The 22,037-nt window shown below is 34.2% G+C and overlaps 1 protein-coding gene across 9 annotated transcripts in view; it reads left to right on the top strand.

Annotated features, from left to right (window-relative positions):
• The window catches only part of LOC145994644 (semaphorin-1A-like), a 487,954-nt gene that overhangs the window by 453,143 nt on the left and 12,774 nt on the right, over positions 1-22,037 (top strand). For 3 of the 9 annotated variants that reach the window (XR_014442390.1, XM_083130745.1, XM_083130743.1), the window contains exons 11-18: positions 1,834-2,182; positions 2,676-2,758; positions 3,650-3,884; positions 5,418-5,557; positions 7,126-7,170; positions 8,918-9,004; positions 11,291-11,422; positions 21,120-21,321. Coding sequence is in view for 8 of the 9 variants with exons in the window: in XM_083130745.1 (XP_082986871.1) it covers positions 1,834-2,182; positions 2,676-2,758; positions 3,650-3,884; positions 5,418-5,557; positions 7,126-7,170; positions 8,918-9,004; positions 11,291-11,422; positions 21,120-21,321 (1,273 nt within the window). In the remaining variant the exon portion in view is untranslated. The remainder of the gene's footprint in view (positions 1-1,833; positions 2,183-2,675; positions 2,759-3,649; positions 3,885-5,417; positions 5,558-7,125; positions 7,171-8,917; positions 9,005-11,290; positions 11,423-21,119; positions 21,322-22,037) is intronic. The other 6 variants (XM_083130744.1, XM_083130747.1, XM_083130746.1 and 3 more) reach the window with 6 other exon arrangements.

Here is a 22,037-nt window from a genome sequence, read left to right as displayed (position 1 = left end):
GAATTGCGATAAGACTTGTCACTCGTCAGTTCCATCCAAAGAGCGTACAACAACACAGAATGCTATTATTACAAGAACGACTAACGATAATAATATCGTCGCGATTAGCCCAAAATGTAGACAAGAGACGCATTTGTATGTTTATTTCAAGTCGCATTTCTGCTGCTTTTGACCAGCAACGTGAAATAATCAAAGGTAAATAATAATGCAAACGCCACTGTTCATGACATTGTAAACATGTTTGCAAAGGTATTAGGAACACAATGCAATTTATCATATCTTTTTAAAGTAAATGTGCAAAGTCGTTCCCGATGGATTCCTTGTTTCACAAACTCAAAAAACAAACAAGCGAATGAAAAAAACAATGTCTAACGCCGCTTTCTTGCCCAGTCCAAACAGGAACTTTTTCATTCCTGAATCGGACATCTTGATCTCTCCGGGGATATCAAAGGAAATGATGAATGACTGGGGAGAGAAGCTTGGCAACATAGTAAAGTAGTAGATCACGTGGTATCAAGATTCCTCCTTCCCCTAAAGGTTCGTTTCTATCGAAGTTTCCTTCCCGCTGCACAGCGCGAAGGGATAGAAAAAAAAAGGCCTGGGTGCAACTCAAGCCGAACCCCCTTTTAAAAAAAGTAGTCTAGATATCTAGCATCAGCCTATAATGGTAGAGTGCAACTGATAGTTATGGTTCTCCCCTTTTATGAGAGGGTTCGAACTAATGGAACGAAAATCAATATTCAATAAACCACAACGCTGCGGTTTGCAATTACAGACGCTAGCTAACTTTTAGTCATAATTTCCCCTGGCGGAAAAAAAGCCCCCTGGTTGTTTGTGACAGAGCTCATTTACTGAAAAGAAATTGCCAGTTGCATTAAATTTATTGGCTGTTATATTAAATTTCACGTGATGCGTGTTTTATATCTCCCTACCTGCCAGTTTGTAAATGCATGTAGACATATTACAAATTGAGAGTGCGAATACTACATGATCTTCCTACTGTGTGCAGATAAACTATCACATGAGAGGAGTATTACCTCACCCACAATATTAGAGATGATAAGAGGGGCCAGAAAATTCCAATTCTTCTGAGAACCCTATGATAATCATTTTATTGCTATTCATCAAAAACTTTCAGTGTTGGGAACTTGCATTTTAAGTTGGGGAAGTGATAATTAGGATGTATTGTTTTCCTACTTGCATTTTTTAGTCTTTTCTGGTTTATGCTTTTAGTTCGTGTTTAGTGCCTATTTAGGATAACTTTGCCTTTAAATTGCCTTTTTCTGGGGTATTTTTCTGTTGATTCCCAAGTTATTTTGCTACTTTGACTCACTTCACAACACAGTATAGAAAGTAATCTCTTATTTAGCGAGACCTTCATCAATTTCATCTAATCACCATTCATCTTTGTCGCGATTAGATAAAAGTAACAGAAAAGTTAACCAAAATTGAGAAAAATAAAGTGCAAAAATGCAAGTAGGAAAAATCAATAATAAGTTCATATTCAGTGCTTATTTTTGTATTTTTATATTTTTGTGCTTATTTATTTCATAATATAAGGGCCTGCTTTCATCATTTTTGTGACTGCATGCATGTTTATTTTATAACGGTTAATTTCCTACAAATCTCCACTTTGATGATAATTGTACATCCTGACATAACCTTTGTGAAAAGAATTGAAATCCTTCAATAATAAGTTATTATAAATATTTTTTTATTTGAAAATGGTGTGGAGCTTTTAATAAGCATTCCATTTATCCTAACTTTTGTTTTTGAGGAATAAAAAAGGCCTTGCGAATGTGACTATATGATTTATATTTTTCTTCTTTTCAGAATCTACAAGTGAGGTAATTGAAGGACAGTATGGTGATCGAAATACAAAGTTAATATACGCTGTATTCACAACACCCGTCAATTCAATTAGTGGTTCAGCTGTGTGTGCCTTCACAGTGCAAAATATTTTGGACACTTTCGAAGGCCCTTTTAAAGAACAAGAGAATATGAACTCAAACTGGTTAGCTGTTCCAGTTCTGAAGGTGCCTGAACCAAGACCAGGGCAGTGCGTCAATGACTCAAGAACCCTCCCAGATATGACTGTGAACTTTGTGAAATCCCATCCTCTTATGGATGAGGCAGTGCCTTCTTTCTTTGGACACCCTGTTGTGATTCGTATTAGCCTACAGTAAGTATGGTGATGGTAGAGTAACTGTTGGAAGAAATGTACATGCAAATACAGAATTTTGTTGATACTTTGCTGTATATAATTTAGTATTTGAGGCTTGGCTAGACCTTTAGCCAATGCCAGAGCAGCTGTTTTCGAATTATTCTCTTTCAAAAAGCCGCTATGATATTACAAAATATGAAAATTTTCATATGCTTAGAATTGCTTCTTGAACATTCACGTGAAGATGTGGTTTCCTTTCGTTGTTGCCTAGATATTCGCAAAAGTTTAGTGACTTTGTATAAGTCTATTAAACTATAAATCCAAACTATTAATGTAATAGTCTGAAATATGAAATCAGAATTAGGGCATATCGATTTTTTTAGTCTTCATTTCATTTGTAGCTAAATTTATCAACAGTTGTATATTTATAACAAGTTGACCATGCTTTTAGATATGGTTGTAAAACTTGTAAGTAAAACAGCGCATTAACAACTTTCATATTTTTCCACAGCCATAGGTTTACCAAGATAGCCGTTGATCCTCAGGTGAAAACAGCAGATGGAAAAGCATTTGATGTTCTGTTTATTGGAACAGGTAACGTTGACACATTGTTTGATTCAATTGCTTTTTGCAAAAAAATAAATGTTGTTATGTTAGTACTGTAATTCTTGTATGTGCATATATCCAGTACATTGTTGACAGTGTTACCAGGTCTGGGTTTATAAATAGGCATGTGAGTTTTCTTCCCAGAACTCAATACTTATGGGAAGGGTTGGGTTAGATTTTTTTAATTAGCCTATAAATATTTTGAAGAGATATAGTGGGAGGGTGTCCCACACCGTGGCTATGCAGTCTAAAGGGCAAGCTTTGGGCTCTGGCTACAGGATGCCTGCAGGTTTGAATCTCCTGGGGGAAGCAAACAACTTTCCCGATATTTCCATGTGTATGGGATCGGTGGCCGCCCACCATTGTGAGGAAATTGGGAGAGCTACGAATGAGTAGCGGAACCTTGTCATAGAAAACCTACAACAAGGACTGGGTGTTCGTTGTGCTGACCAAACGTCACCTCCGTAACTGGTTGGATGATATCCCACCACTACTGGTAATGAGACCAACAGTGGGTAAGTTGACACTACACTGGGCCTCACAACCTGCTATGCCATTGGTTATTATATTGGGACGGTAAATATTTTGTGGGGATATATTGTGAGGGACATAGTCTTACAGTGACTTATACAGTTAGTGTGTATTGTAATTCACATTTATTGGTTATTTATTAATTAGTTTGTTAACTTATAAATTAATGAATTAATTAATAATATTAGAAACTAATTGCAATTGATAAGTAGAATAGATAAGTTAGAGGCCCCACTTTGATAGTAAACTTAAAACATTGACTAAATCATGATTGTAGACTCTTCGTTGACTCAACACAATGTTTTCTTCACTTCTTCAAGTACTCATTGTATCTTTTATTTTTTTCAGATGATGGGAAAGTTCTAAAAGCTATTAATGCCCAGTCATACGATGACAACAAATATGTCAAGCCTGTAATTATTGAAGAAATTCAAGTCTTCCCAAGCAGTGTTGCTATTACAAATTTATACGTTGTCCATATGTCAGAAAATTTAGAAGACTCAAAATTAGTTGTTGTCTCAGATGATGAGATACAATCCATCAAACTTCACAGGTGCTCAAGTGATAAAATTACAAGCTGTAGGTGAGTGGAGGTCATCGTATATCAGTTTTTAAGAATGATAAGAGTTAAATTTTTGGAAGTAGCTTTTCTGGTAGAAAAAAATATATAAAATATATTTGTCAACTCAAATGGTTGTGCAAACTTCCAAGCTTATCAATGAAAGTAAAATTACAGGCGAATAAATGTTCAGTTCAGAGTAGCACACATGAAAGTTATTTCAACATAACTGCAATATTTTTTAAGTTTGAGTGGGAAATTAAAGTGCATTGCAGGTATATTTGCTAATTTAACAGAAGTGGTATTTTGTTTTCACAGTAAGCTTTAAAAGTCGATAGTATTTCCATTGTACTTTGGTTTCTGCCCTATCCCGAATGCACATTCACACCTTCTCCACTCTCTACACACACATACACACACTGACATTGGCATATTCATCCTCATCCAGGGGTCCTGGGTTTGATTCCCAGTGGAGGCACATAGTGGTTCAGATGCCACTTTAAACTGTAGGTCCAGTCCCGATTAGCCTTACTGTGCATAAAGTCCATCCAATCCAATATTCATCCTCATTGTTGTGACTGCTTTAGTTTGAAGTTATCACGTTCCTGTCAAAACTTGTTACAGACTTAACTGAAATTGTCAGTCCATTAAAATTAACACAAATTAATGTGACTGAAATGCAATTACATTTGTGAAATTTTTTAAGTCGATATTAATTTTAAGGAGGGAACATCCTCCCTTACTGGATGCCCCCGATGAGAGCTCGTCCTCATCACTTTTCACCTTCGAGATTAATTGTATAGATGAAAACGATGTGCCAAACAAATGCTCTACTAAGTTCATGGCAATATTTCCCAAAACATAATCTTCCTCATAAAATCACCACTACATACTTCTCCACCTAGATCACCGTACAAAAACATATGTAGAAGTAATGGAAAAGAAATATGCATTGTAAAATTGGTTCTAAATAGTCATACTTGCTCTTCTGGGATCATAATCTGCTATGCGACATCCTGCTGAGGAAGCTGGAATGACACCATCTGCCCCACAAATAATAATTGTCCACTTTTGGACCCTTCCAACCACAACTCGACAGAGAGTGTCACCTTTCTGGTGTTTCTGCAACATCGTGCCAGAGAAGTTCACAGAATTTCTGTGCGCCTGTTCTGATATTTGGTACCTTTTCCCCTGGAATTCTGAACTGAAACTTGAGGAATCAAAGAATCATGCATGAACGACTGTGTGCCTGTCTCTTCTTACCAAGTCTGGTGCACTTTTTATGTTTTGTGTAATCAGGAAAATGGTGGGATTTCAAGCATTTTGAGGGCTCTACAAATGTTTTATTATGCAGGAAACAGAAAACTTTATGAAGATTTCTGCATGTACAATCAGGAGTCCATATGCTCCTGTGAACCTCACTCTGTATAATAGTATTACAAACACATTATTATTTGACAACTATAACAGTGCTCTTGCTTTCAAATTCTGCAAGATAGTGTAAAACCTCTGTGTTCCACTAAAAAATTAATTTTACCCCTTCATATTTGATTTCAGGGAGTGCATCTCCCTTCAAGATCCTTATTGTGCCTGGGATACACAGCAATTACAGTGTGTCGGAAACAAGGGAAAATGGAGTTCGGGAAGCCGATACATCCATAGTGTTGTCACAGGAGAGCACTCATTGTGTACAGAAGGTGAGTTACTATAATACCATAGCATGAAAATTGCTTTTAGCTTCTTGTGGAATTCAGTGTTGCTTTTGGAACTGAATGCCTTGAATTTGACATGTAATACTTCCCATTTATATAGTTTGTATTCTTGTTGTGTACTTGTAGAAGAATGCTTGTATTTCAATAGTGTTTGAGACAAGTCGCAGAAAGCTTGATGTTCTAGCTCTAATGGATGTGTTTTTCTTGTACATTAATGACGTTTCCTGTCATATAGTGAATTTAATACTATGTATGCTGTTTTCTGTAACTTTTGAAATGCATTTCTATGCAGTTCTTCATGTTTCGTTAAAACGGATTATCAGATCACGTAAATTCGGTGAAAGTATTTATATATGGTATTGTTTCACTTTCTTCAAATATCTTATGAATTTGTTGTGGAATTTTACAGAAGACATTAATACTTTGCCTTGTTAACAAACATTTTCACAATTCTTTTTGGAGGCTTTGTAGGATAAACAGTGATAATTCACTACCTCTAACTTTTCTTACGGTACCAATAATTTACAATGTATCACATTTTTTCTGTACATGTATCTGTGCTTTACTCATAGTATAGTACACTAAATTAATGCACTTTTTATTTGTATTTCTTAGAGATACATTTTTACAACACTCATGACCATTTCTTATGCATATTTTTCAGTTTACTTGAGGTTAATAACTGTGAAAATTTTTAAAAGTTACATATCCAGTTCATTTAACTTTGGCCTAATAATTATTGTATTGTAAAGCACCACTCATGTATTTAAGAACAAGAAACTTTTGAAGCCGCTGTAAAAATATTGTAAATATCTCACTTGGAGGCATATGTTTCACACAAATCTTTATGGAGCTTTAGAGAAGCACACACACACATTACACATAAAGAAACTTCAGGGTAAGTTAATAGGTTGGTTTATTTTGCTTTTACATGTTAAAATTTTTGACACCTTTAAACATATATCGGATAAGTTTTATGAGGCCAAATTCCACCCATCAGCCTTTTTGTATCAATCAAAACAAAACTACTATAGAATACAAAATGAATTTCATTGTATGGCATCTCACGTTAAAATTATGAAAATATGCACCTTGAAGATTTTTATACAGCAATAATCCGATTTCAAGTACATATTTATTTGTTGTATTATAATTTAAAAATATTACTGTACTGATATGCAATGATGCAAATCCATATTGTAAATGCTAAGTATTTTAAGTTTACGTTCTATTTATGTAAATTGTAAAAAATTAAATAAAAAATGGCATAATCCATGATTAGTAGCTTTGCTCCATTTTTTTCACACTTTTGTGCTAATAAAGCAAAAGTGTACAAAATAAATGATGCAAATCAGCACTACTGAATATTAGCACTTCGAATTAAAATGCAAAATGTTATGATTAACAAACAAATGCTTTCGTGAAGTGTGTGCGTGCATATGGTGTGTGCATTTCTTTCATTTTGTTTGTGTGTTTGTGTGTGAGTACGTGTATGTATGTGTGAAAATTAACACAAATTGCATTGTTGATTTGCTTTTGACTCATTTTTGCAGTGGATGATCCTGCCCCAGTACAGATAGAGACAGCTAGCCCAAGTGGTGAGTGGCCCTTTGTATGTCCTTGTCTAAGCACTTGTACACCTCCCTCACTCACTTCTTGTTTAATACTTTCTTCTCGTTTCTTTTGTAATGTGCAACATCATGGTTTACTTCAGTCTTGGTGACTTTTTTTTTTAATTGCACCTTTAGGTACCTTTTGAGCACCATGATTCATTTTCAAAATAGTACAAGGAAAGCCATTACAATAAAAAAATAGGGAGATTTTAAATCATTGCCAGCATACAAAAGTTAGTAGAAAATTAAATTTTCATTTGAAGGTCACATATTATAATGGAACTGGCTTACATATTGCTCAAGAGATACTTTTAATTCTGTATTAATCACATTGACGCCAACAGAAAACATTCTTAGACTAAGTTGTTTCATTACAAACCATAATAATTTAGCATAATCATAGGAATTTTAACAAAAAATGAATGAAAGTTTACATAAATATTTGAAATATATGTATTATATAATATTTTATTGACCATATTATAAAAAAAATTGAAATGTTTTCCTAAAAATTTTGTATTGGCAATACAATTTAACAGTATTTTGATTAAAAGGGGAAACAGTATGTTTAACTGTAACTAGAAATGTGATGAATCTGTTTGTACCAAATCAATATTGGTCACTATAGACATACCAGTGTATTTGTTTATCAGTATGGCTGGCTTGACAACCACTGGTATCCACATTTGTTTCCCGAGTGACCCACATTTTTCACATAATTTTTCAGTAAGTTATATTAATAACATTTTTACATAAATTGTAAGTCAGGAACTATTTTTATTTGTGAACCAAAGCAAAGTTTAGTAAAGTTTGTTTTAGGTTCATTTTAGCCTCATTAATCCGAGTCAGATCTACAGTTGTTTCAAACCTCTGCATAATGTGCCTCCACTAAGGATGTGATGAGCATTAAATTGTGCAGAATATGTGTATATAGCTTGTAAACAACTTTGAGTTCCATACCTGGGGGGAAGCATAACAACTTTTCTCCTGGGATTTCACCCTGTGTATGGGACTGGTTGGTGGCCACCCACCATCGTGAGGAAATTGAGGAGCTAGGAATGAGTAACATAATGTGACCATGGAAACCTTCAACAACGACTGGGGGTTCGTCATGCTTATGACATGTCACCCGATAACTGGTTAGAGTAAATAGGCCTTGGCACTCATGGGCTGTTGCACCACGGGTTATAATCAACTTGATTTCTTTTTCCTTATTTTTCCAAGAAAGTTTTTCTGTGTTCCATTGTGAGGGTGGGGCAGAATTTTTGAAAGGGGGTTTTGTGTATTTTTTTTTGTAGTCTGCCCTCATTTTGCCATATTTTCCTGCCTTTAATGTTCTTTTTTTAGGAATACCGGGCCAAAGGAAAGGTTATAACCCCCACCAACCTCCCTTGGACATGCCACTGGGCCGGGGGATGATTATGATGCTGAATAATTCAAATGTAAAATTACTGGGGGGGGGGGGGGTGCAGTAAAAATTTATATTTCTATTGTTTAAAAAATCTAAAAACTCTGTTTATTCCCACTCTCAATACTTTACTACTAACTTTTGTATCTTCTAGTACAAAGTAAGGTGCTCAAATTTATAAACCAATAATAATGTTCTTGTTATTTTTGAATGCAAGATCTTTTTGTCCTTGTTTTCTTGCACACACCAAACAATGAGTTTTCAGCACTTCTTCGTGTGACTATTCGTAGCATGCATTAATGCTTTCTTGATGTACTTTCTCAGATATTCCTGTGGTTACTTGTGCACCTTGCGTATGTCCCAGTGCAACTGTGATTCCAGAAGTGACCAAAATGAACTTGTCAGAGGCGGGTTAGTGTTCAATTCAGTGAACGAAAAATGCTTCATTTATTTTTTAGCTCACCTAAATACAAGATCTAATACTTTCTTTCTATTGTACATACAGCTTTTATTTCCATGCTACATCATCGGTTAGCTGAAATGGGATGACTTACTAGCATGGGTATTGTTTGCAGCTTCTGAGGTGTATTGTTCATATTTTTTGTGGTGGTGGTGGATTTCTTGTTATTGCTGTTCGAATTTATAAATGTGGTTCTGTGAAAACAGCATTGGGTTTGGTGAAAGATCGGTGCTTCAGAATTGTTTTGCGAATACTTTTTGTTTAGTGAGAAACTACTGTTATGTGGGCAATATGCACTACAGGTGATTCATATATGCTTGGACAGAAAAGTAATGTCCTGCTGTTTTAACTATAAGATTTTTCATACTTCCATTTTTGTGTATTGCACTGAATTAAGATTTTTCGTAATGCCATTTGCAAAATGTTTAATGTACCATCAGAATGCATTGGTGTCACACTGATATACTAGTTGATAAATAGCTCATAGTGATCTGAGTATTATTCTGAAATGCTTCACTTAAAACAAGTAACCTATTTTTTTGTATTCTGTAATCAATCACCAAGATATACAATTTTAAAGTAAATTTTGCTAATGATGTGGTTCTCTTTTTGTATCCAACATAGTTTATTTTTATTCGTTATTCTCTGATGCTTGAACAGGAATGTCGGTTACCATATTTCAAGCAAAAAATTAGAATATCCTAACCTATTGCCTACATTCCTCAATTATATATTTTTTTGCTTCACCATGAAGAGTCAAATTGGTACAATTCAGTAAGATTTAGGAGTCAGGTGGATATTTGCTTTGATTAAATCTATTTAGACATTCTTCTAGAACATGCAATGTCAGTTACATATCATCATAAGAGAGAGAACCAGAGGAAGGCAAATCCAAAAATGCTGTTTTCAGTTTTGTTTAAATAATCTCCTCTGAAGAGCTCTATTCGGAATCAGATTGAGGTATCTCCACTTTTTAATCCTTAGCAGTTAGGTGGAGTCAGCTCTAATTTGTGGACTCTCTTTAAGAGAGAGATATTCCTAAGAATACATTTTTTCCTCTCTCCTGTAAATGTGATAAATTGGAGTTACACCCTTCTGGTTCTCACACGACGATATGTTGTGTTGCTTAGATTTTTGTAAATTAATTCAGTAGTGCCACTAAACTATTTAAAAAGCTCTGAACATATGTTCCACATAAATATCCTCTTGTATGCTCTGGGAGGATTTCTAAAAAAATATATAATTTTTGAAAATATAGTCATGATTTAGAAGAAAATAATTCCGAGGTAATCCAAATATCTAACTGCCCCTTATAGCAGTGATAAAATATATATTAGCATATCATTTTTACAGTCCTAATGATCAAGAACATTTGTTTTATCGTCATTACACATTTTTATTGATCCAAGTTTTTGCTACATAGATGTGGGATGTACTAGAATTGTATTATAAAGCAAGGTATAAAGAAGCTTCTTGGAATGGGACTTAACGTGGAGTGGTTTTTAACTAATGCTAAGCATTGGTTATTGGTTAAATGGATATAATAATATATGCTAATTGTTATGAGCACATTGTTATTTAGACTTGTACATAACCACACAAAACTAATTGTTTTAATAACTTCTTGTATTATAATGTTAACTTGTACATAAAGTGACCATAACTCTAGTGTGTGCGTGTAAACATTGAAATAATGTGAATACATTTTGTAATTTGATTGTGATTCATTTATTTGATACCATTTCAAATATAATATTAACATAAACAAAATTGTGAAGTGCATTTTTCCACGTTTTTATGTGTTGTTGTATCTGCCAAGTTGTAATTTGTGCAGAAAACAATGCACTGAATTGAAAAGAGAAACTGGTCACTTTATGTTTTTCTAAATAATAAACTGTACATAGAAAAACAAAGTGAAATCTGATCCATTGTTAGCTGCATGATGGATGTACGTAACTTTTTTGTTTTGTTTGTTCATTTCAAAATCAATATTTGTAAATTTATTTATTTTAGCATGCAAATTGCACAATTTCTGATTAATTCTGGTTTCTTAATTAGGAATAAAGTCTGGAGAACAGCTTTACATAATCATTATAAAATATTGACACAATTACTTCCTTTTTAGTCAATAAAAAAAATACAGCTAACATTTTCTGCTCTACATTAAAGAAAATAATAAATTCTGAACGAAAACCTAAATGTGCATAATGAACCAATCTTTACGCTTTTCTTCCTAGCAGGAGAGACAGATCATTCAAGTGATCCACTTAATGATGCCTACGATCCTGAAATTGAAACAAATGAAATTGTTATAGAACTCGATGAGACAAATATTATTCCTAATACTTTGGCAGAAATTAATCACGCAGGTAAGCCCAGTCCCAACAATTATTTTTTTTTTTTTGCTGGTAACAAATTGTTTCATCTAGCATGACACAAGACAAATATAAGAGTGTGTTTAAAGTATAGTTGTTAGTGTGTCTGCCTGTTTAAAACATTTGTAATACTTGTCTGCCTGCCTGTGCTTGTAACAATTTTTAACTGCATCATTCCGCAAATTTTGTGTAAATACCTGTGCACATTCTTAGATTTGCGTGTGTCGTGTGTGCATCTGTGTGCCCTTTTTTTAAAATTTTGCTCAACCAGTTTTCCCACTATTTATTTTTCTGTTGTGAAATGCTTGCATGATCTGTTGTTAATAGTGCATATGGCGTGTCTGTTTGTTATAATTGCAGTGTCTATTTTCCTAATGTATTACTAATATTAAATTTTATGTGTGGATGAAATAATTAACATTGTCTTCTTACCCAATCTAATCAAGTTTATAATTAACTAAAATTCACTTACATCTAACAAATGTTGTGAAACAATTGTGTATGAATATGACTTAAGCATTAATAACCTTATGTAAAAGCCCAGTCCTGTTAAGTATGCCTGCACTGCATCGGAAATTATTTTTCTGATGTTTTTCTTCAATATTCTATCATTTCCTTTTCCAATACTATAGATTGTCTATTCTTGATTTTGCTCTGTTGAAACTATCGGGCTTTCACCATTTGACATGACATATTGTATATTGTATTTATATCAGCTTTAAAAAATTATATCCATACCTTATACAACAGACACTCATTTATGCTTTCAATAAAAGGTGTAAAAATAAATAAAACCAGCAAAGTTAGTCTTCCCTTTAAATTTTTTGGAAGGAGGAATATATAAAGTTACTTTTAAAGAGTAAAATTTGAACTAATGCAAAACTTAAATTGAGTGTAAATATACAACATAACAGTTTGTTCCCAACATGCAACTGTTTTCCTGTATCAATGACGATTTCTTTCAGGATACTATTAAATTAGATATCCATTGTTTTTATGTCAGTGGCATTGTTGTCAACACAGACAATGAAGGCAAGGACCTTCGAAATTAATAGATTCCTGAAAGAAGTAGTATGGAAACAGGAAATCACTTCCAACTTGATAAACCAATCAGATTTACCACGCTACATGAATATTAATTTGTATTGATCAGAAATAGGTAAAAAATGCTATTAGTATGTATATGTATTATGTATATTTGCACATAACCTTTGTATATGTATTATTCTAAATAAGAAATATTGATGCTTTTTAAAAAAAATAAAAATAGGCAGGCAGGCAGGCTTTACAGGGACTGGGCTTCAGTATTTATTATTTGTAGGAATAATATTTGACTTATCTTTTAGGATGTCATATTGCGATTTGCCTCAAAGACAATTTGATTTCATTGTTTGTACTACAGACAAAGTTTTCTTTCAGCATTTTACAGGAGAACATTACATCATTATATGCAAATTAAATTGTGCTACTGTCTTAATTATTAGATAATTAAATTAGTGTATATTTTTATATATATATATATCTCCCCTTGTCTCTTTATGTATGCACGTGTGTGCATGTAAAATATAATAATGTGTGCAAGGATATATGTTGAATTTTATCTAATCTTAAAGATTTGTGGTATATTTAATTAGAAATAAGAGCTCTTGTACTTACCACCTCAGTGGCTGAGCGTATTGAGCCCTGAGTTTTAGTCCTGACCTGAGTACAGGTGTTCTTCTAGCTGAGTGTGTTCAATCGGTATTCATTCGCATCATCACAATTAGCCTAAGGAAGCAGGAAAACTAATGTAAAATATGAAAATACAAATACAATTAAACTGGATTTTTCAGGCAATAGTGTACCATATCTTTAATCTTTAGCCTTCAGAAGCCTTTTTTTATATACAAGTCTCTACTGCCCGGTTTTTAAGTGCTCATTTTTTGGAAACATGCAGTGATGTGCAAAGAAATTGGACAGCTAATTACCACAGACAACTGAGACTGGTTTTTCAATTAATCTGTTGCTTTTCACAGGGGTTAATACAGAATTTTCTATCTGGCTGTTTTTAGGAGGGATGCAAAATAATTTTAATGCCAAAATAACCATGAGTTGGACCTTTCTGAAGAATTTTAGGGCTATGTGGATAAACCATTTGCTTTTCAGAAGTGAAATTTTGGAAACTCTTACCATCAGGCACAGTTAGAAGAAGGTTTAAATGTTGCACAAAAATTCCTTTTAGGTGAGCCCCTGTGGTCCCTAAAATAAACTAAAGTAAATAAAAAATTCTAGAATGTAGTACTGTTATGAGCCTACTATAATGCATGGTTATGTTGAAGATCATTTGCTACTTAGTTGGAATAAAGAAAATATGAAATTGTATACTGCAGTGCTAAAACAAAGGAGTTTGGTGCTGAAAATTACAGCTGAACCAAGATGGCAAACTCAAAAACAAAAGTGAATAGTCATTTGTTTTCTCCTCTCGCTTTCCCTTCATTCTGTCTGAGTTCTCCATCATCTGTGTAATTTAAGTCCCTTGCTTCATTGTCAAAACTTCAACAACATTAAATATTATATCTCTACTCTCACTGTGTATGATATGACCTCTGGAATGGCATAGTCGTGGAGGCATGTAGTGATTTGGTCCCACTTTAAACTGTAAGTCTATTTCCGATTTGCCTTTCTGTGCGTAACGTGGACTTAGGAAGACAAACTCAGCTTCATGATGATACAAACATTTGGCAATGAATAAAAGTGATGATGCTGTGTTGAAGAATGCAGCCCATTTTGGCAAGGAAGGACAGTATTACTTGGTAAAGAGCTAATTCCCTCGCTCATATTCCCTCCACTCACAGTCGAAAATTCAACAACAGCACCAGAGAATTTTTCTCATCTTGGTCAAGCAGTACTTCTCAAGTGGTATGCTGGATTGCATTTTACGTGTACACACATACACACATGCACATATAATTTTCATACAGGTGCTAACATTTTCCTCGCTGCAGACTTACAGGGCTGGCCAAAGCTTAAAAAAATACATTTTGGAGGAATTTTAAGTGAATATTTTTTTAAAAAAAAATCCAACAAAAAGTTTTTATTTGTGTTGCTTACATTCTTGCTACAACCAATGTTTGGGTATAAGTAGCTACACTGATTTGTTGGTATAGCATAATATATTTTTTTTTACTTATTTTACCATGAACTACAGAACTGTTTGTGAACTAGACTTAAGACAGCCACAGGGATTCTCCAAAGGTGTTTTTTTGTGTGTGTAAAAGTCCCTTTTCTTCTTCTTCTGTTTGTTGGTAAGTGGGATGTACTTTTACTTTCTGTGAAATCCTAGGTCTTCCCTTACAATGAAACAAACTTTAATTCCCTGTGTCAAATAGTTCTCCTGCTAAGACTTTTTTGTACATAATTGCAAATTTGGAAACCCCACACTTTAAAATTCTATTTGGTACTTGTATTTCTTTGTAATTCATGTATGTGATACCTTCATACACACTGGCGTATGCAGGATTTTATTTCGGGAGGGGCTTGAATTGCAAAGGTGGATAGTGCATAGCTGCTTTCAAGGGGGGCTGCACACACAATAAGATATTTTCGTATATATTAAAAACTTAACACTCTCAAGAATTGCAATAATTTTAAGGCGAATTTGCATTTACCAACTCTGGTTTTCCTGAGTTCTTCATTATTTTTATTTTAAAAAGTTGATTTTCTCAAAATTTCAGAGGGGGCTGTAGCCCCTTCAGCCGTCCTCTGCATACGCTGGTGTTCCATGTATATTAATAACATATGTAAACAGGAATGAAATACCAAAAGTAGCTCTGGAGAAATGATGTGAATATAACAGTCGGGCAATCTTGAGAAATTATGTTCTGACTGGCAGGAAAGGTTTATGTGGATTGGGATATATATGTCTCAGCTGGCATGTAGAGGTTAAAAAATAGTGGAATATATCACAAGAAACTGGAAAAATAACATGGAAAAAATTAAAAGCAAAAAATATATAATTTCAATTTAATAATTGATCAGGTTGCCTGTTTTTGTGAAAGAATGAATTGAAAGTTTTGTTTTTGGTAGCAATTTGGAAAGGCAATATTTGTTTTATTTGTCTTAGTTGGCTCTGTTCTGTTTGCAAACAAACCTCATCCTTTCATAGTTGCTGCAGTAAATGCAGTTTAAGTATTGCACAGGTAAAATTGGAGATCCATCCCAGATACTGTAACCTTTGTTAATGAAGGCAGTGATCCTTTGAAATTAATCAGAAAAGTAACAAAAAATGCAACGTGGAAATACAGAAATGTGCCAATGCAAAACCTCACAGTATTCCAATTTTTTGTGAGTGCCAATGGGAACTTCTAATCACACATTTGCCTCAGTTAGAGGTAGTTGATATTAAATGTGAAAATATTCGCAGGTAGTTATTATGTAGTGGGTTCCCACATAGCCAAATTATTAGTGCTCTCACCTTAGGTGCAAGCATTCCAGAGTTTGATCCCCAGAGGGATACTCTTAAATTTTGACATTGACTCATCATTGTAAGGAGAATTTTCGAGCTACTGGAAAGGAAGAAATAGCAGGGTCTGGTCTCGAAAGCCAGAAAATAGAGACATTGAAACTCGATGTGCTGACCATGCATCACCCAATGAAAGAGAAGCTGCCTAATATTCCCTGACTCTTGGAGGACTGGAACGGTGCAGTTTTCTATCCGTGACCAAAATATTGAGCCCTCGGTTTGCGTGCATGTAAAATTGTACTCCATGGGAAGAGAAAAGTCAAATATACCTCATTGGAAAGCTACAAGTGTCTGCTTTCTATATCAAACAAAAATGTTCGTAAAAGTGTAGTTTTTTCGGGTGTCTTTTACATAAGTCGAATTCAATTGTGTGTAGATTCTTGTAAAACCGTCGTAAAAATATGATTTTTTTTTTTTTGTGATTGAACCTTGATTGTGTGGAAATATCTCAGCCAAATATAATTGTACTATCATCTGTGGAACAGTCACAATTAATGATTAATTATGATGTTGCAATCTCTGTAATTGTCAGCTCAATGGTCATGAAATGAATATCAAAATGATGGCTGTGGAATAAGAATAAAATTTTCATATCTCATTCTTGCACACTGTGTGAATTGAAAACAACAGAGAGAATTGTTTTTCTTGGCAACCGGTTCCCACGCAAGTCACATCGTTGCTAAAAATGCATGTAGAGGAAGTGAACTTTGTTGCCAAGCGTCGCTGCTTGCCCTTTAAAGTCCGTGTCCAAGCAGCTTTGACACGGGAAGTGAGCCGAAACAATGTGTTGCGCAAAGGAAAGCATTGTAGAGATGCCAAAATTTCCTTTTGTCACTTCTGTGTTTACATTCCTGCTATGAATTATCGGCCGAACTCCACATAGCCATAATATTTCTTACGTGCATTCTATCCAGCCAGTCGGTATGTCACAAGTTTGGGTGTTTATTCGTATGCACTGTATTGAGTGATGGGGGTTCTGTGAAGTTTTTTTTTTCTTGCATGAAAATGGCAAGACGGTAATATCATAGTGGTGCAAAAGAAATGATAGTCAATGCCAAGAGATATTTCGACCAGGGGAAATACATGGGTCACGACATAAACCAAGGTGTCAAGTGCACGGCGGAGTGTTTTCGGGGTTACGTTTACCATATTAGGAGTGCAAAAGAATAATTAAATTAATATCTGGAACCATATTTGATGTAGACATGAAAACTTATGGAATTTGATCAAATGTGTTATATCAACAGTTTTTTGCAATTTCATTGAATTTGTAACTATGCATTTCAAGTTTGCACGTTTCCCTAAAATGTCAATTTTTGAAGTATCTAGTAAAAATATGCATTTGAATTTTTCTATAGAGGTGCAAAAATAATCAAACTTCAAGTACACAAAATCTCAAGATTATATGTACAGTCGATTATGAACTGTATGATGTTAAGTTCCCCATTCGTGGAAATTGGAAGGAAAAACTACTTTTCAGTGAATTTTTCATTATAGTAAGAAAACAAAGTTAATAAAAAATTCAGATAGCTCTTATTAAAAAGTAGATACTTGAAGCTTTCCAATGAGGTATAATTGACTTTTTTCCTCCCACGGAGTACAATTTTACAAGCACGTAAACCGAGGACTCAATATTTTTGTCACGGATAGTAGTTTAGTTCAGTTAGTCATTATGTTGCATCTTTTAACATGCCTATTACAGAATTGAAACATAAAGTGAAATACGATATTCTCTATCACGTTATACCTCTGCAGTAAAGTCATTTTCAGAAATTCCTCTTCTTTTGAAAAATCTGGTGTGATATTCCAAATTACATCTCTTTGTAATTTCTTCTAGAGCATTCAAGTGAATTTTTGTGTGGTTTACTGTCACTGTTTAGATATAAGTGATAGAAAATAGCCCTACATTGCCATGAAGTTATTCAATGAGGATTATTTGTATCATAATTAATTGGAAATTGAATCAGAATTCATTATACAAAATTTTATTTACCTGTGTAGCATTTATACTTCCGGAAATATGGACCATGGTAGCTCAGTTGGTATAGCATCTGGCAACTATGCAGAAAAGATCCGCGTTCAAATTCCAGGGCAGGTGATCTGGACCAGGGATTTTTCCAGTCATTTCCTTGTTTCTGCGCAACTCTGAGGCCCACCCAGCCTTGTACCAATGAGTACCTGGGGGCAACCAAAGGGGGATAAAGGTGGCCGGGTGTTATGCTGATCACATCATCCCAACTATGGCCGATATCAAGAATATGTGGAGCTCTACCACCACATCACCCCATATGACTTCATGACATGTGTGCACATGCACAAGGGCACCTTTTATTAAAATTATGATCTTATTGGTATTTTTCTCATGAAGATATTTCTTCTTTTATTGGTTGTGGATAGGTTGTTATAATGCCAATTGTCAATTTCTGACTCAAATTGACACTTAGACAGATTGTTGAGATGATAAATATCCCACTATACCAACACCTAGTATTCTTTCAGTCCATGAAATAATATCTCTGTATTGGTAGTGGTTTCAAAACAATCAACTGAATGTTTGAATTGTTGATAGGACAGACCAATGGGGTACATTTTCAAGATTAAATTAATACTTCATGCATCTTTTGGTGTACCAAATTAGATGTTTATAGCATTGTTGACTTTCAGTAGTGGCGGTTGTCTGGCAAGACTGGGGGAAGGGGTAGGGTGGTAGACAAGGCTTAGCATTAAGAGGTCATGGTTTGGGGCAATCACTGCCACTGCCACTGTTTCGATGATTTGATTGTCGTAGACAGACTACCAGAAAAGATACTTTATGTTCTGTTAGCTGGTAATAGGAAAATGTTTCTCTTTGCCAAATTTTATGTTGAGGAGTAGTTTCTGAGAAATGAATAATTTAAAATCGATAAATCAAACACCTAACTTGAACAATTGAAATATACTGGTTAATGGCAGACTAATTAAAATTTAATTCCAGTTACCAGTTGTTATTCTTAATATTGCACTGATATGATAGTATTTTGTCATGCAGTGTTGGTTGTCAATCTTTGCATAAAACATTTCAGGATTTCATTCTGATCATTTTTGAGCTGAAGACCTAAACGTTAGCAGCTACTTGGTGATGCGTGATTCTTGAATTGCGATAAATTGTTAAACTATGCTATCTAGTTATCAGTGTGTGATAAAACACAGACAGCAAACCTTGCATGAAACTTTAAAGTTCAAAGTGGTTTCAATTGGCTACTTCGAATTCTATTCCCACAAGTGATGATGAGGATTAATAATAGTTAGATGAATTTGATGGCCGCGGTGGCTCAGTCGGTAACGCGTCTGACTACCATGCTCAAGGTCCCGGGTTCGATCCCCGGCCGGTTCAAATCCGGGAACTTTTCTAACGGTGGAAGCGGCCCCGGCGCCTACCCAGCGTCGAATAACATGGGTACCTGGGGGAAACCCTGGGGGGTAAAGGCGGTCAGGGGCGTGACGCTGATCACATCACCCCCACTCACGACCGGATCAAGAAAGTGTGGGGCGTTACCCCCACACCCCCTATACGCCTTCATGGCGTGGTGCTATGCACAGGGGAACACTTTACCTTTTTTTTTTTTTTTTAGATGAATTTGATGAGGGGACAACCAGTGCCCATGTTGAAACTCAAACATGGAAATTTCACTGGTGAGATTGTGAGTCAATACAACAAACTTGGTCATAGTGAACAGGTCAATGGATATACCATAAGCTTCAGCTTTCCTTAAAAATTTCACAAATCAAAGATGTATCAATATAAGCTGAAATAAGGTCACCTTGCTGCAGACAATTGTATGGTAATTGCTGTACAGTGGCATGCACAACTATTACTAGGTAAATTTGTCCATACCCTGTTGTATTTTCTATGTGAATTGCATTGTGATGGTGCTGATGTTAGTTTCAGTTTAGTTTCATTTTGTTTCAGTCCTTGAATAAAGTAAAAGGAACATGGCAATTGCCTAGTAATAGTTTTACTATTCATATTAGCATCCCAAGAAATCAACTTTCTGAAAAATTTTAAAATGTTTAGGTAGTCGTAGTTTCACCAAGTCAAGATATTGATTTCATATATCCAAACTGCTTTGTTTCATTGTGCATACATGTTTTAAAAACATTATCATAGTCAACTTACAAACAACTTTTCTGAATACTGCCACTTCATTCACATCTCAAAGAATACAAATTCAAGTTTCAATTTTTTAAATTTGTTTGTTCCCCCTTTCACTCATTTGACTTGTGAAATAATTCATGTAGTCAATGTAAAATGACCAACTACACGTAAGTCACTATTAATAGCAAAGAACATAGAGAGCACTGTATAATTTCATAGTTAACTTTCTAATTATGCAGACTGGGAAATGCATTATATCTTAGGAATGAGAGGGGTAATTTATTTTGGGGGGCTATACCTTAAATTAAATCTTTCCCAAAAGGAAGAGAAACAATTTCATTTCTAAGGTATAGCTGGGCCTTTAGTGTGTGCGAGGAAAGATTCTCTCAGGTGGAAGGTTCACTATAATATTCCAAATACTGAAAAAATTACAGAATTGTTCCTTCTGGAGCATTCAAGTGAACCTTTATATAATTTGCTCTAGATGTTGCCTAACAGCCAATAATAGAAAATATACTAATAGTGTCAGGAAATCATTTCAGATATCGGGACAACAAAATCAAACCACATAAAAGAGTCACTTAAAAAAAATAAACCAATGCAGTTTTCAAAATTTGGAAAATCATATTGTTTTTTTTCTCTTTTTTTTTGTGAATAAAGAGAATTTTTGAAGTTGTCTTTGCTGGGACCCGACAAAGGTCAATGACAGCTTCATACCCAAAAGTATCCATGGAAAATCCTTAGTTTCATCAATACAATCATATTACACTACAGTTCTGAACAAGAAACCCAGTATTTGCGTAAAGTGCAAGGAGTTTAAAACGGAATGAAGATGGTACATTAAACATTAAAATGGTTTATATTTTTATATATATAGCTTAACTTTGTTTTCAGTACAGACTGCACAATTAGGATGAATGCTGCAGGAGCAAATAATGCAATTTCTGTTTTGAAATTTTTTCACAGCTTTAGTTTCAGATTGCATAAATATAAGTCCTGAATTCACATCAGTATATAAATGCTTATGAAACATCATATTTCTCTTCTCCTTTCAGGTCCAAAATTACACTCATCACAACAAAATCTGCCCATCTACACTGCTGATACACTAGCCATTGCAGTGGCTACTTCTTGTGTGGCAGCCCTTGTTGTTGGTTTTATATCGGGGTTTCTGTTTTCCCGTCGATGTCGAGGAGAAGATTATAATTCAGGTTTTCCAGAAATGCCTTTTCCTGAACAGAGGCGTCAGCTCAATAGGTCAGTAAGAGTGTACTCGTACACTCATTGTACAAAGCAATGGTTAGCATATTATAGATTAGTGTTAGCATGCTTCTAATTTTGCATGCATTTAGATGATAATCTTCTTTAGTGAGCATGCTCGTATCAGCAATGATAGTTTCCCCTATTATCATGCTCTGCTTCAGAGTGTTATATATTTTTTAAAATATAAATTTATACTTTCACATTTAATTCTGCCATTATTATGCTGATTCACAAGTGCTTATTTTTTAAACCAATTAAATTATTATTATTATTATTTTATTTCAGTTTTGCAATACAAATTTTTGTGCCCTCAATACTTATTAAACTAATAAACATTATAAATTTTATGTTCAAATTAATTAAATTTATCAGTAATACACAAATGTACCCTTGATTGATAATTTTATGATATAAATAGAATTCAATCTTGAAATTTTCTAAATTTTTAAATAATTCTTAAATACTGAATATTATGTTATTAAACAAATCACTTCTTAATTTAATGTAAATTGTTATCTATTAATATGTAATTAATAGTAGTTTAAGTCTAATAAATAGCAATCAACATTTATGCTTACATAATACTGTATTTTTCCATGACACAAGGAATATGTTTGATTTATGGTTCATAGTAAAATAAACCTGCTAAGTAGATAACACTTAAATAACCATCAGAAGTAAGTTGAAAATCAAATAACTCACACCTTTTT

The sequence above is a fragment of the Lepisma saccharinum genome, chromosome 11 (assembly GCF_977018435.1).
Source record: "Lepisma saccharinum chromosome 11, izLepSacc3.1, whole genome shotgun sequence".
NCBI lineage: Eukaryota > Metazoa > Arthropoda > Insecta > Zygentoma > Lepismatidae > Lepisma > Lepisma saccharinum.
The sequence above is the reverse complement of the archived record's forward strand: the minus strand, read 5'-3'. Positions and strand labels throughout refer to the sequence as shown.